This window comes from Chenopodium quinoa, unplaced genomic scaffold (assembly GCF_001683475.1).
Source record: "Chenopodium quinoa cultivar QQ74 unplaced genomic scaffold, ASM168347v1, whole genome shotgun sequence".
NCBI lineage: Eukaryota > Viridiplantae > Streptophyta > Magnoliopsida > Caryophyllales > Amaranthaceae > Chenopodium > Chenopodium quinoa.
This window is the reverse complement of record NW_018742810.1, coordinates 2,507,655-2,522,064: the sequence shown is the minus strand read 5'-3', so window position 1 is coordinate 2,522,064 and position 14,410 is coordinate 2,507,655. Positions and strand designations below refer to the sequence as shown.

General features: G+C 35.7%; 2 protein-coding genes across 7 annotated transcripts; one reads left to right on the top strand and one right to left on the bottom strand.

Annotated features, from left to right (window-relative positions):
* Positions 1-3,816: 3,816 nt before the first annotated feature.
* On the top strand, positions 3,817-12,516 carry LOC110725350. Of its 6 annotated transcripts, none has more exons than XM_021904845.1 (5): positions 3,817-4,148; positions 4,229-4,318; positions 7,189-8,535; positions 9,454-9,488; positions 11,888-12,516. In XM_021904845.1, the coding sequence occupies exons 1-3, from the start codon at positions 3,888-3,890 to the stop codon at positions 7,264-7,266; spliced, it is 429 nt and encodes a 142-aa protein (XP_021760537.1). In that variant the 5' UTR covers positions 3,817-3,887; the 3' UTR covers positions 7,267-8,535; positions 9,454-9,488; positions 11,888-12,516. The 6 variants fall into 6 exon arrangements, with proteins under 6 accessions (XP_021760537.1, XP_021760538.1, XP_021760536.1 ...); XM_021904846.1 differs by having other exon boundaries at positions 11,882-12,516; XM_021904844.1 differs by lacking the exon at positions 11,888-12,516 and adding an exon at positions 10,251-11,449.
* Positions 12,517-12,623: 107 nt separating this feature from the next.
* Positions 12,624-14,204, bottom strand: LOC110725349 (transmembrane emp24 domain-containing protein p24delta5-like). Its single transcript, XM_021904842.1, has 4 exons — positions 13,859-14,204; positions 13,570-13,773; positions 13,401-13,477; positions 12,624-13,095 (listed from the first exon to the last, which is right to left on the bottom strand). The coding sequence occupies exons 1-4, from the start codon at positions 14,051-14,053 to the stop codon at positions 12,951-12,953; spliced, it is 621 nt and encodes a 206-aa protein (XP_021760534.1). The 5' UTR covers positions 14,054-14,204; the 3' UTR covers positions 12,624-12,950.
* Positions 14,205-14,410: the final 206 nt, after the last annotated feature.

Below are 14,410 nucleotides of genomic sequence, written 5' to 3'. Positions count from 1 at the left end.
AGCGTGTTTCGTGTTCAAATCATATCAGGTTAAAATCGATTCGGATCATTATCGAGTCTAGTTAATCAAATAATGGGTAGGAACGGGTTAGGTTATAATCGAGTTAAGTCTTAAATATGTTGGGTTTATTGAATAGTGGGTTGAAACGGATCAGATCATAAACATATTAGGTTACGAGTTGTAAACGACTCGGTCATAATGGATTATGGTTTGTAAACAGTTCGGTCTCAACGGGTTATGGGTTGTAAACGATTTAGTCCTAATGGGTTACAAGTTATTAACCGTTCGGTCATAGCGGGTTATGGGTTGGAACGGTTCAGGTTAATCGGATTTTTGCCGAGTTTAAACGGTTTTCGGTTTAAAATGGGTTGGGTTACTATCGAGTTCGGACATAATCGGTTTGGATTGCTTTCGGTTTTTCGGTTGTAATGGTTTGACTTGATAATGGGTCGGGTCATTAAAGGTTTGCACTAATTCGGTTCAGTTCAGTTTCGGGTTGGAAAAAATTAGGTTGAGTCGGTTTACGGTTTTCAAAAGTTGGGTTTTTAACGGTTCAAATCCTTTTCGGATCAGTTCAAAACAGTCGGGTTTAACGATTCGGGTCAGAAACTGACAGCTCTAGGTGCAAATAATAGATTAAGAAATCTTTACGATATGTATGTGGACTATGGATACACATGCACTAAAACTATAGGGTTTTGAGCGCAAATATTCTCAACATTGATCGGAATTCACAAATCATTGCTAATATATATGTAGCTCTTAGTAAGTTAGTATTAACTTGTCGTTGATACAATGTATTCAGGTGCAGTAAGTTGCAAACTAATAAAGCTTGATTATCGAAAAAAAAATGGTTATAATAAGGTAAATAGATGCATCATTAAAACTTTTTGTTTCTAGATGATCTTAACCCTTAAAAGCTTTTAACAATTAGCTTTAGTTTATAGACTTTGTATATTTTTGACAAATACATTTTATCCCCTTACATAGTACTCCATAATATATGTTTAATTTATTATTTTTCCACATAATGTAGGTGTCAATTGAAATGCGCATATATACTTTAACACGTGTGAATCTGCTTGACAATTATATGAATTGAGAATTGACAAAATACGATTGCAAACATATTCATGTATGCTAAGGTAGACGCATTTCGCGCGACGCCTATAGTAAGGCTATTGGGGAAGGGGAAAACAAGGGTGTAGGGTAGGGTGGAGGTGGGTAGGGGAAGGTAAGGGCGGGGCTGGCAGGGAAGTTGGTGGTGCCGAAGATAAGATTATTTAAGAAAATTGGTTACCAACCAGTGAAGGTTCGTTAAAAGAAGATGGTTTCAAAGGTAGGATTACTTTGGATAAATTGAAAGTGGAATTTTAGGAATTTTATTGGAAGACTAGATTATTCTTTTTTATTTTCCAAATACTTTTTCACATGGTGAATAATTTTTTCATATTTCCAAATACTTTTCCACATGGAGAATAAATTCACCATTAAGGGTATGTTCTGTTCACCTTATCTTCACTTATTTAAGGTGTAATAAGTTCAGATAAGTTCAGTTAAGTTTATATAAGTTCAGATAAGGAAAAATAAGTTCTAATAAGGGTTACCCCAAGTACAAATTACAACTAAAATAAGTTTTGATAAGGTCTAAATTCAGAAAAGTTCATAAGACAAGATAAGTTCAGATAAGTAAAAATCAGGTGAATAAAACACAGCCTAAGTAAGCTCTCCAAGGGTGTTTGATTGGAGCTTTTGGAATGGAGTTAGAGTAATAGAGTCCATCCTATTTTATTGTTTAGTTAGACAATTTAGATGTGAAATCTCTTACTAAGAGGGTAAAATAAACACATACAGAGTAGAGCTAAGCAAAATTATCCGAAAACCCAAAAACCAGAACCGTAAACCGAACCGAAAATTAGGGTACCCGTTCCGATAACCATAACGGTTTCGGGTACCTGATCCAATAATTTGTTATCAGGTACGGTTATTGGGTATCATTTAAAAAATAATGTTACCCGATCCGATCCGATAAACAATTTTTTCATTTTTTTTCCTACTTAAATCTATTTATCCAAAATCTAAACTCTTACTTTACTTCATAATCACTTTATAATTTAAATGGTTAGTAATTTTATTAGTAATTTGGTCATGATCATGTGGTATTATTGTTGACACAAACTATTAGGTGCGTCCACCCGCACCCAACAGTTTTTGCGGTCATTCTCCATTTTTCTCTGTTTCACTTTTTTTCTCTCTGAAAATGAGAAAAGTGAACCTTTCTTCTTTCTTCTACCAATTTGCGATTTACTTGGAGGCGATTTGCGATTTTTGCACCATCAATTGTTGCGATTTGCGATTTGTGGTTGGAGGTGGTGCCGCAATTGGGTGATTTTGGGGAGGTGCAGGAAGATCGAAGTTGAACCACGATGAGTTTTGGACATGGAAGATCGGCCACTGTGAGTTCTGGCTCAAGACGATCGGCGATAATGGACATGGAAAATTGGGCCACCGTGACATGGAAGATTGGTTGCAGGTGGTTGTTGTGGGGATGCGAGTTTTAGTGGCCGGAAATTAAGGGGTTGATCTGGTGGTCGATTGGTTGGTGGGTTTGGTGGTTTGTGGGTGCGGTGGCTTGGGTTCAGTGGTTGAAAGAGAAGGAGAGGGAAAGAAAGAGAGGAAGAGGAAGAGGTGCTGGTAGTAGTTTGCTGCTGGTGGCGGTTCGGTACTAGTGGTGGTTTGATGGTGGCTGGGTGCTGCTGTTGTTGGTGGCAAGAGGTGATCGGACTGATTTGTGGAGGAGGAAATTAGGGGTGGTGTGAGGAACGAAGGAGAAGGCTGAGGGGTGGCGTGAGGAACAAAGTAGAAGAAGAAGGAGAATGACTTCTATAAAAAAAAAGGAGAAGGAGAATGACGCATATAAGCCAAAAAAATTAACATTTAAGCTAATAAATGTCTGATATCAGATATTAATAAAAATGTACCAGCTAATAAAAGCAACCTATCAGCCAACAAAATATATATATCAGCCAACAAGAGGAATATATCAGCCAACAAAAGGTACTTATCAGCCAAGAGACGGAACATATCAGCCAACAAATGAAGCATATTAGGCAACAGAAGGATGAAATCAGCGAATAAAAGCAACATGTAAGCTAACAAAAGAAATATATCAGCCAACAAAAGATGCATATCAGCCAACAAAAGGTACTTATCAGCCAACACAAGGAACATATCAGCCAACAAAAGGATGAAATAAGCAAACAAAAACAATAGGTAAGCCAACAAAATAAACATATCAGCCAACAAAATGATACATATAAGCTAAAAATTAAAATATACATATCAGCTAACAAAATAAATATATAAGCCAACTAAAGAAACATATAAGCCAAACGATGTCTGATATCAACCAATAAAAGGAGCCTATCAAAAAATAAAAAAAAAAATATATCAACCAACATAAAGAATATACTAGCCAACACATGAAACATATCAGCCGACAAGTAAAATATATCAGCCAAGCTAGCCGCACGAAAATTTGCGTGCGGGCATCTGCACGCAATAGCTTCTCTATTGTTAATTAGTGTTGAATGATATCATAATAACTAGATTATAAAGTCTAAATTTTCATTATTGGATAGCATATTGGGTATCCAAAAATCAATTCGAAAATCCGAGTACCTATCCGAACTTATCGATTCGATTAATGGATATCATATTTAGTGTTATTGATTATCGGATACCCGAACTAATAGTGTTAACGGTACGGGTACCTGACCCATTGTCACTTTTTATATTTTTTGAAAGAAAAATACAACAGTATTTTGAAACCCTAAGAAGGTGAAGATAGAGAGATAAGAGTGATAAAAGAGCGAGTGAGAGATAGAATGTTAACGACGACGAGAAGAACAATCGGTGGAATTCCAAGTTCGGTGGCGTCACTGAGCAAGAGGCGGGTATTAGGATTAGCTTTAGCTCCAAAATTCATACAAGTAGTATGTTGTTCATCTTCAGCAGCAGAAAATTCCAGAAAGCTGATTCTTTATTCAAAACCGGGCTGCTGTTTGTGTAATGGCCTCAAAGAGAAATTGTTGGCCGCCTTTTCTCTCTCCTCACCCACAGATCCCCTCCACAATGTCGACTTACAGGTAATTCTTTCATTTCATCAATGGCGTTCTCGCTTTCTTCTTATGTTCATCTGACATTTTTAATTAATTGAAATTGATAGATAAGAGATATTACCACTAATCCAGAGTGGGAGAGGGCTTACCAGTACGAGATTCCTGTTTTGGCTAAGCTACAAACTGATGGTACCGAGGTCTGTATCTGCCACGTCTATTTATTCTCTGTTTTTTTTTTTTTGTTTGATTTGTTGATTTATGCTGCGATTTAAAGCTGTATATTGTATCAAAGATTTTAATTTCAATTTGCTTAACAAAAGCACAAGTATCCTTCATTATTTGATTAAGGGATAATTTAATTGAAAAATAATTCATGTTCGTACTTCTCAAACTAGAACAAAAGTAAGGACGAAACTTAGCGAATGACAAAATCTAACAGATTGTATGCTGACATTTTAGTTATTTTAACAGCTTTTCATTGAATTCATGAATTGTAACTTGGAAACTACTTTCAATGCTCACAATAGTGGTTTTTAAGTGTGTTGCTTGTATAAAAACGTGTCTATAAACAGTATTATTGCACGCTGTGCATTCGATGGGCTTTGGGGTATTAGGGATGAAGGTTGGGTATAGATGACAGCCATTATCAATTTCCATAAACCACAGTCCTTGTTGTTTTGGCACTTAAGTCCTCTTTCTAGTCCACATTGTGCTTCGATACTCCTAGTCCTAGTCACGTGCCAGCTTGCCTAGTACGCAGAAAAAAGAGGTTTTTTTTTTTTTTTTTTTTTTTTTTTTTTTTTTTTTTTTTTTTTCTAGTGCCCAGATTGTCAACACCTCTCATCTGATATAGCATGAAAGATAACCAGAATGGAAAGCATGAATCGACATATACTAGAAGGAGAAGGTCAATCCTTATCCGATCCCCACAACTTGAATCCAGTTTACAAGCACAATCACCTTCAAATGACTTTTAGGCACCACAATTGGAGCTTGTGGATTTCAATCACTTATCCTTCAATTCATTTTAACACTTCAATACCAAAAAATCACCTTAGAGGCTTATACTGCTTAGCTATAAGCTATGTTTTGAGTTTTGGCCAACCTTCAAAAGTTCAATGTAACTCATAAAAAAATTTCCCTTTGGGTAGTATTGTAACTCCTAAAGAAACTTTGTCCTTGTCTAGCTATATTATAAAAACTATAAAATTAGGCTATGTTCTTGTAGAGAATCAACCAGAGGCACATGCGCTATTGCTTCATTCTAGAAGGGGTGTGAAGGGCCAAAAAGTATTAATTGAAAGAAGTAGTTGATTAATGATAGCGAATTCTTTTGCTTGATTTATTTTCTAGGGTTCTCAAGGAATACTTAAAATTCTGTTGAGGGCTCAACTCATCTATCCTTTTAAATTATCAATACGAATAAAGTATGATTTTTGTTTATGTTCTATAAAGATCTACATCATTCAGTATGGCATTATTATGGGGGTTTATGGCAATAAGCGCTGTGTCCTCCCCCCCCCCCCCCCCACCCACCCAAAAAAAAAAAAAAAAAAACCTCTTACTTGATTGGCTTCTTGGTAACCATGTTGGCAATGTCACAATGTTTGTCAATGGGAGTTGAATCTTCTACTCCCTCCGGTTATAGATAAGTGCCTTACTTTGACTGTGTTCATTATACTTATACTTCGTACTAACTTTGACCTTTTTTTTTTTACTGATTATAAAATTAAAAATTACTGCTCCCGTTTCACAATAGGTGCACCGGATGGACTTGCCTTACTTTCCAACACTTCTTTGACCATTAATTTTTGGAAACATTAATTAATAAAATCATGTACAAAAATTATAATTTTGAAAACGTACTTTAGACCAATCCAACATTATTTTACATATAAATTTTTAATTTTTATATACATGTAAAAAATGTGGTCAAGTAAATAAATGAATAGTGCAAAAAGTCAAAGCGTACATTTATTGTAAACAGAAGTTGTATTATGATATATACTATCGTATTAGGTACAATATATGTATACAATTAAGTATTATCATTAGATCAACTCCTTAAATATTTATAAATATACAACTAAGTATATTAATTGTGTAAGTTATGTGTTAAACATACCCGATTGAACTTTGGCATCCCATATGGCCATATCCCATGTTTCCCCATATCATCCCTTGGGAATTAATTAGATCTGATGTAGAGGATCTTTGGTATGCACCCCTATGCAATCGTCTCCCTCATACTACCCTACATCTCTTGTATGTGCTAGGTGCATGATTTTACTTCTTCATCATCATCTCTTTTGCGTTTCTTATAGCTCCTTGCCTCTTTCGATGTTCTTTTTGAGTCATTCAACTGCAGAATTTTGGGAATTTTGTGTCATTACCCTGGTCTCGTTCAGCTCTGTCATGGTCATTACTTGATTGGCCCTTATTCCAACTTATCATCATTTAGCTTGGGCATTTTGGAAATCCAATAAATAAAAATCTTACTTACATTATTAGACTTAATAATTTAAAAAAGGAAAATTTATTGTATTTGTTATTCTCTAATGTACATTAATTTGAAACTATAATACTTAATTGATAAATATAAACTTCAATGTGGGATTTTGTTAGATTCGTCTCGACTTTTAGTTTCCAAATCTATATTTCTTATAAGTTTTGTAATGTGTACTTAGAGATATTGTTATTACAATATTGAATTGAAACATTGTATAAAGCAAATAGGACAAATAAAAGAAAACGGAGGGAGTGTTGTTTATTTGTTCTTGGCTTTTCAAAGGTTGATACCCCAACAACAATTTAATTAGCATTCATTCTAAAGAGGAATGAAGGATTAGTAATGCTGGTTGGCTTCCCCTTTCCTTTCAAGGCTTCTCTTAATCCTTTGACTAAACCCCCCCCCCCTATTCTTAAAATTTCCTCATTTTTGTCATTGGTCTTATTGTTGGAATGTTGGTACTAATTATATTTAATATTGTCATTATTTCTACTGGTGCAGTATTCTTGTAAGAGTTCCTAAATATTCTTGTAATTTTTTTATTATTTTTTTATGCAGGAAACACTACCTAGATTATCTCCCCGACTTGGTGTTGAGGCCATTCAACGGAAAATAGGAGAAGCATTTAGGCAGTAACAATGTTCTGGATGCTTGGCATTTTGATGCTTTTAAAACACCAGTTATCTATTTAAGCCCAACTTGCATGCTATTCTTCCCTTTGAACAGATCTTTGTGTGCATTTTTCTATTTTATCTGTGGTATATGAAGACTGTTACAGTTTTGTTGTTGAGTGTTGCAGTTTTTATTTTATTTATTTATTTTTTTTTATTTTTTTTGGGGGGGGGGGTATAATTTTTATGCAGTTTGGTCTGCTTTACAGCTTGCTTTGTTGCTCGGTATATGCTCATCACTTTGATTTAGCCATCTAGAGCATTTTAACACAAAATGTTATGGGCACTTTATACTAACTTTTGCACTAAATGGATTCACGGCATAGTGTTGGAGATGAATATTAGAGTGTTGATGTACTTTCTGCCTAGTCATTATTTGCTACCTTAGTAGTAACTTTGGAACATGGTAGGTAGGTTTTTTGCATTATAAACTGCAGATGAGATATTTTGCACTGCTATGTATTTTTTAGCAGAGGTATACTAATAAGTCAGGTATGCATGCAGTGCAGTGGGACCTCACGGCAGAAAAAGCTAGCAGTTAGTGATAGAGCAACATTGTTTCTTTGGCCCGAATCTTGAAATTCCTTAGAAATGATGCAAAATAGATCTTGTTCTATCCTTGACGAAAGGAAGGAGCCCTTGATTTGCAACACATAGAGGAGGATTTATTTAATCGTATATTTTGAATTCCTGTGGCTTTCTATTTGATTGTATCGAAAGGCCCAATGAATTTTAATACACCCCTTCATGATGCTTGGATTAGGGAAAAGATCTAGCAACAAAATGGTATATGATATTGCACTCTACACGATGAGGAACCTGCAAGGGACCTGCTGGATTGTGGTAGGCGTAGTGCATGGGTTACATATCCATTATTTTACCTAATGGATGTCCACAATGATATATATTTGTTTTTTCTTTTTTTCTTTTTTTTGGGGGGGGGGGGGGGTGAGGTGGTGTAAGAGAGTGGATAAGTTGTTGCATTGTCTTCATATTAGTTTTCTATTATTTGTTCCTCCTATTTCATTCCATTAATTAGCAGTTCTATTGTCTTTGTAAGTGTTTTTATTTTTTTTCAAAAAAATTTACTTCGTATTTGTTCCTCCGATTTCACTTCATTGAGTAAGAAGGGAGAGAGCAAGTATGCACTGTAGAGAAAGCGAGAGAAGAAAGCACTGGTGAAGGATTTTGCATTAATAACTCAACTTTGGGAATTTGGCTTCGGCAACGTAAGGTATGTAAAGCTTGCCTTTAATTTTTGTATTTGTATAAATTATGTTGATTTCATCATATCAATGCTAATTGCTCAATTTTTTGTTAGTAAGATTGGAGTTCAGAACAAAAATTTGATTTGAGAACGGTTATTTTTTTGTTCTATCATGGGTTTTGGGGTTAATTTTGCACAACATTACAAAGAATGCTCATAACCTGACTTTCCCTATCTTGCTCAAAGTGGGGACTTTTTTTAAAGCGTTAGTGTAATGCTGATGTTATGATCTTTTCAAATATTGTTGCATAAGTAAAATTTTGGCATGATTTTACTGAAGGACTTTAAAAATTTTGGGTCATTTTTTAATGATTCCAGCAAGGCCTCCAATCCTGGTAACTCAATAAAATTCCTGTTAGAAGAAATGTGGCATGTCAGAAGTTTGTTAAGATGGGAGGGAAAGTGCAGTTAATCGGGGGAAAGCTAGAGAGAGAAAGTCATTCAAAAAGTGTCATATCAAAGCTTTTTCATCCGGAGTGGTCTAATGCATTTTAATGCTTAGGGTTTGTATTAAATCTAAGTTTCTCTCAGCTTCTCTGTATTTGATTCTACAATTATCCATTTTATTCTTCTACTTGTATTCTGCAAATTCTAGTTTGATTCTCATCAGATTTCTATCCATTCCACATCACTTTATATTAGGAAATGTTACAAAAATTTTTAATATCTTAAAGTAGTATTGTGACTACCGATTCTAGAAAGACATAAAATTAAGGGTGCATTATATTTACCTGTTTGTCACTTGTCTGTACTTATCTTCTCTGAGTTTATATATCCTAAAGTGAACTTATTATAGCTAGTTGTAGTTGTGAACTGAACTTGGGTAGCCTTTATTTTTTCATGAACTAAAATTTTCTGAACTTTGAACTTGTTTTCTTGAATTAGGTGAATGGTGATCAAAAGACACGTCTTAGGAAATGGTGAGGATTCAAGCTTGATAATGCTTAAATTATGGTATAATTTTGGGGGATGGTGAAAGTTTTCTTATGGGTTATCTAGTAGGGAATTTAAAGGCATTAATGATATAGTTTAGATCAAGTATTGGTATACACTTATACCAGTTTGGTAAAAATATTATGGGTGTGGCACACAAATTTTAGGGTTTTGTGGCATATATCATCTCTGGAACATGGTTTGAGGAAGATTGCGTTTCTAGGTGAAGATGGGAATTTTCACTATTGAGGAGGATCTATAAAATTCATGAGATCAACAAATCTGAGTTTATTAACGAGTGCTAAAATTTAGTCAAATGTTGTATCCAGCTCACCCCCTCATCCCAAAGTCAGCAGCCTAGCTCACCTCAATACAAACAACCCAGTGCCTTAAACAAAACCCTAGCTATTGACAAGAGAGAAGTTAACTACCTAAGGAAGTCAACTCAGGGAATTTGTTCACCTTATATTATCACCCCCACTTTGATTAGTCAAGATAAACTTATTACCCAGAACTTTTGGTTCAATTTTATTTTCATCAAAGTCCTCGTGTCCACTGCCTAGTTCTGTACAACCTCCATCCTTACCCTGAGCTTCTACCCAACAAGCATGCTCTGCTTCATACCCATTTACCGTGGAGAACTAACGTCTTATGAATAAACATCACCTCCCAGATTAGATGATTTTTCAATTAGATCAATTGTGGCTACAAATTGTGATGAGGGTTCTAAGAGTAATTATTAACTGTAGGTTACGAGTAAGAAAAAGGAGAAGAGTGACTAAAAGATAGATGAGGATTGAGGATGAAGCAGGTGATGAAAAATTGGTGCATAAAAAGAAGTTGGCCCTATGAAACTTTGAATCAAGGAGCATAATTGAGTTCAATGAACTGATTAAAAATAGAAGACCTCCAAGAAAATGATGAAGGCTCTGAATAAGGAGCTGCTATCACATTTATCTCAGAGAAAAACACATAAAAGATTTGCATCAAGCTAATGCTTCACAGACCACTTCTGCTACCCTTTCCAAGTGCATCATGCAGTGTAGGAGCTTTCAAAGTTGGATTTCTTGTTAGGTTGTATTTGTGTTGATGAAAAGTTTTGCAGTTACTCACATGATGAGAGTCCAATGCTAAAGGAGGTTAAGATTTTTGAGAAGCCTGTTGTCACAATGCTAATTGCTAGTTTTTATGTAAATGCTCCCCGCCTATGGGCCTAGAGGCAACTAGGCAATAAATAATTGCAGCATATGATAAGAAAGGCACAATTGCTGTAGATGGAATGGGAAGTAATCCTAGTTTGGGTTTGTAGAACCTAGGATCGAGTAGATCCCGTGTGCTCATGCAATCATGCTACAAGTGCCATATTGTGTATAAGGACTAAAAATAAGGAACCTGAGTTTTTGGTTTAGTTGGTTGAATGAACTGAAGCTGAAAATTGTTGCTAGTTGCAAACAAGGCCAGTGAAGACTTGTTGAGATCGTGAAGAAGAGAGGCCAATCCTAATTAAAGCTGGGCACTGCTGCACTGGTCAAAGAAATCTTGCCAGCTAAATTGTGCATGGGAATGATGAAAGATATCCCAACCACACAGTCAAGTTTCCAGCCCAGGTAAAGAAATGTGAAGGGAATATGAATTTTGGAGAAAATATATAACTGAAAGAGAATTGCTAGGAGCAAAACAGGAACTACAGTAGGTCATGGTTAGGATAATGTAAGTGGAGAAGGATCTAGGTAAACAATGTGTATGATGCTCAATTCTTGTACATTTAGAGGACCTGTGGCTGTAAGCTACTTCAATTTTGAAGCATCTAATATCATTTCCAATTTATATACTCTCAAACACCTTAGATCTGTGGCTGTAAGCCACTTCAAAGACCTGGTGGACTGGACAATATATGCGCTGTTTTAATTCTTACTCTTCACTGATTGAAAGTAGTATTTATTTCCCACATTTGTTTAACGTAGATAGTAGAAAAAAGTGAATTAAACCCATTGAAATTCTACAAGTTAGCATCTGGTGCTATTTACTGCCAACTCTTTGCTAATGTATCTATTTTCTGCCATTTACAGTAATCTACATGCAGAAGATTTTCAGGCTTTCAGCCTTCACAATTTTACCTTTTTTTATATATATATATAAAAAAAAACAATTAATACTGTTCTCAATTTTACTTTTTACAATTTATTTTGAGACCTCTCACAAACTATGCAATAAAAAATACGAATTTTCAGATTTTACGTCTCGGGACAACCTAAGTCTTATACTTCTATGTATAGTAGTTTTAATATAAATTTATTTGTGATTAGAATGTCTAATTTTCCCAATAGAGATTTTCTTTACCTTTTCAGATTTTACTAATGTTTGATTTGGAACCTCCAAGTGACAGGTGATGTAACAAGCTAAGCTAATAAGAGGAAGACTTGCAACAATATAGTACAGTAATATTTTTGGGTGTTTTCAGAAAAGATATCTCTATTTGATGTTACTACTTAGAAGACTTAAGAGGGCTATCAAGTATCTATCTCGGATGGATGAGCAAACGTATATCAGAGGCAATTTGGCAAAGCTGTGCTTAGTGTGTTTTTTTTTTTTTTTTGGACGGGGTGCTTATGGTTGTTGAGAAAGATAAATTACAGAAGAGAAACGACAGCACCCTCAAATTTACTGGCAAAGTTGGCGATGAGGAGGGGAGGGGTCTCAACAACGGGAAGGGGAGAGAAGATATTGGCGGCAATGAGATGTGAGGAGCGAGAAAATGGGCCATACTGGTGCCTAGTTTGTGAGATACATATTTTTTTTTTTTTTTTGACAACGGTTCAAAAGAAGACTAGCTTCCAACGGCATAGTACTTGTATTACTAGTACGGTGAGATACATTGAGGCGGAATTTTTAATAGAGATGGTGTTTGAGAAATTTGTCTTCCTATATGTTCTATACTTAATTTACAAAGATAATAAATTTAATCAATAGTGTACGAATCATTGTGACAATTATTATCAACAAGCTTTGCTCTTTTTTCTTTCTTTTTTTTTAAACAGTAAGATATGGGGGAGGCCCCTCCTACCACAGGAGGGGGGGGGGGGGGGGGTGGGGGATGACTCCTTGATCCTCGCAAGCTTTGCTTTATGTGCCTTAGAGAAACCATTTAATCCTTCTGATTATTTTGTAATAGCAGCAAAGATCAATTGATAGTTTCTTTACAAGAACTGAGAATTGAATCACGGCAGTGGAAGCACATACTAAAATAGGTTTTTCCAATTAGATGTAGGAAGGAAGGTGATACACATAAGAACTAGCTCGACATAACACATAATCCCCGTCTGTGGGAGGATTCTATGCTAAATAAATTTCTGCTGGGGCAAAACTCAAAAATCTATCAACTCTAGTTCTCCTTTGAAGAATGAAGAACCTTCCCCAGAACTTGATTTTATCAGACTCGGTAATAATAACTATATAAGTTTCTTCTTCTGAAAGTAGCGCTTCAGATGCCACACCTGGATAAGTGAAGCCACAATACCCACGCTGAGGGACATAATACTTAACCAGGCAACTCTGGCATTGGTTTTTTCACTCACTTCCCTCATTTCCGCCTCCCTGTACAAAATCATTCAACAAAACTATTTGTCAGCTTCAGTTTTTACATTGTTGTATCAAAATTTCTCATAACAATGAACAATCTTGGCGCTACACATTAGACAGCAAGCTATTAATTTAACAGCAGCAGACTTCACTAAACTATTAGGATAAATCCGTGTTGTACCGGCATTAAAGCATAACTACACGAAGAACTCGGGTGGAAAGTTAACAATAAGTACAAGTCTAGTGAAGATTGAAGAGCATATGAAGGATATAAGTGGGTGCAGATGGATGTGGAAACTGAAAGTGAGTGAGGTACCTACCTGTTCTTCAAATAGAGTAAATTCTGATGAATAGATTCGACTGCAGATTCAAGTTTCCGAAACTCGAGTTCAACACCCTAAATAGAGAATGAAGTAATAGAGGTATTAGTGTGAGTTGAACGAGAACAGAATAGAATAGAATAGAGAGAAGTCGAGTAAGAGTAATTGCCTCGATATGCTCTTGTTTAGCAACAGAATCCCAATCTTTGGCAGCAATCCCGATTTTCCAGTCAAGATTGAGAGTTGCAGGTTGATGGTTACCATCAACCCAGAAGCAGGCAACATAATTACCAATCTCAGTAGTTGTAAAAGCAAACTGACCATGGGTCACATTTTCTTTGTGGTATAGATTGTTGCCGTAAGGAGATGTCACCTGTTTTGCAATTTACATCCCAAAGTAAAAAACCATAGAACTGAAATTAAAATCCAACATCCAAGAAGAATAAAAAGAAAGAGACCTTAGCCGAAACAGTGGGAGACGCGTGACCTTGTTCATCGATAATAACATAATCAGCAACGACAACAACATTATTCAGGATCTCCTCAGAAACGCACTTAGTACCTGTACTTGGTAGATTCAGCCATATTCCCTCCGTAAATCGACTACTCATCATCAGCATCATCAAGCTCATTACTATTACGCACCTACCCATCTCTTTCTCTCTTTTATCTCTGTAATCTGACTACTGAATTACTGATTCACTTCCTAAAAATTGATTGAAAACCCTTCTCTGTTCTCTCCCGAACGAAGGAAATTATACGGTTTCCCATGCTCCCTGAAGCTGCGCGTTTCATATATCTTCTTTATTTCAGACACGCACTCTCATCCTCCCTGGCGTATCTTTCTCCAATTATGCCTTGCCACGACTCACTTGCCACGTATACGTGGCCGCTAACCTTTTATTTATTTATTAATTTTTAAGAAAATAGATCCTTTTCAATTTGACTATTTCAAAAACCCTTTCTAGTCTCTACCACTCTACTAGAAGAATTCTGTTGACTATTTTACG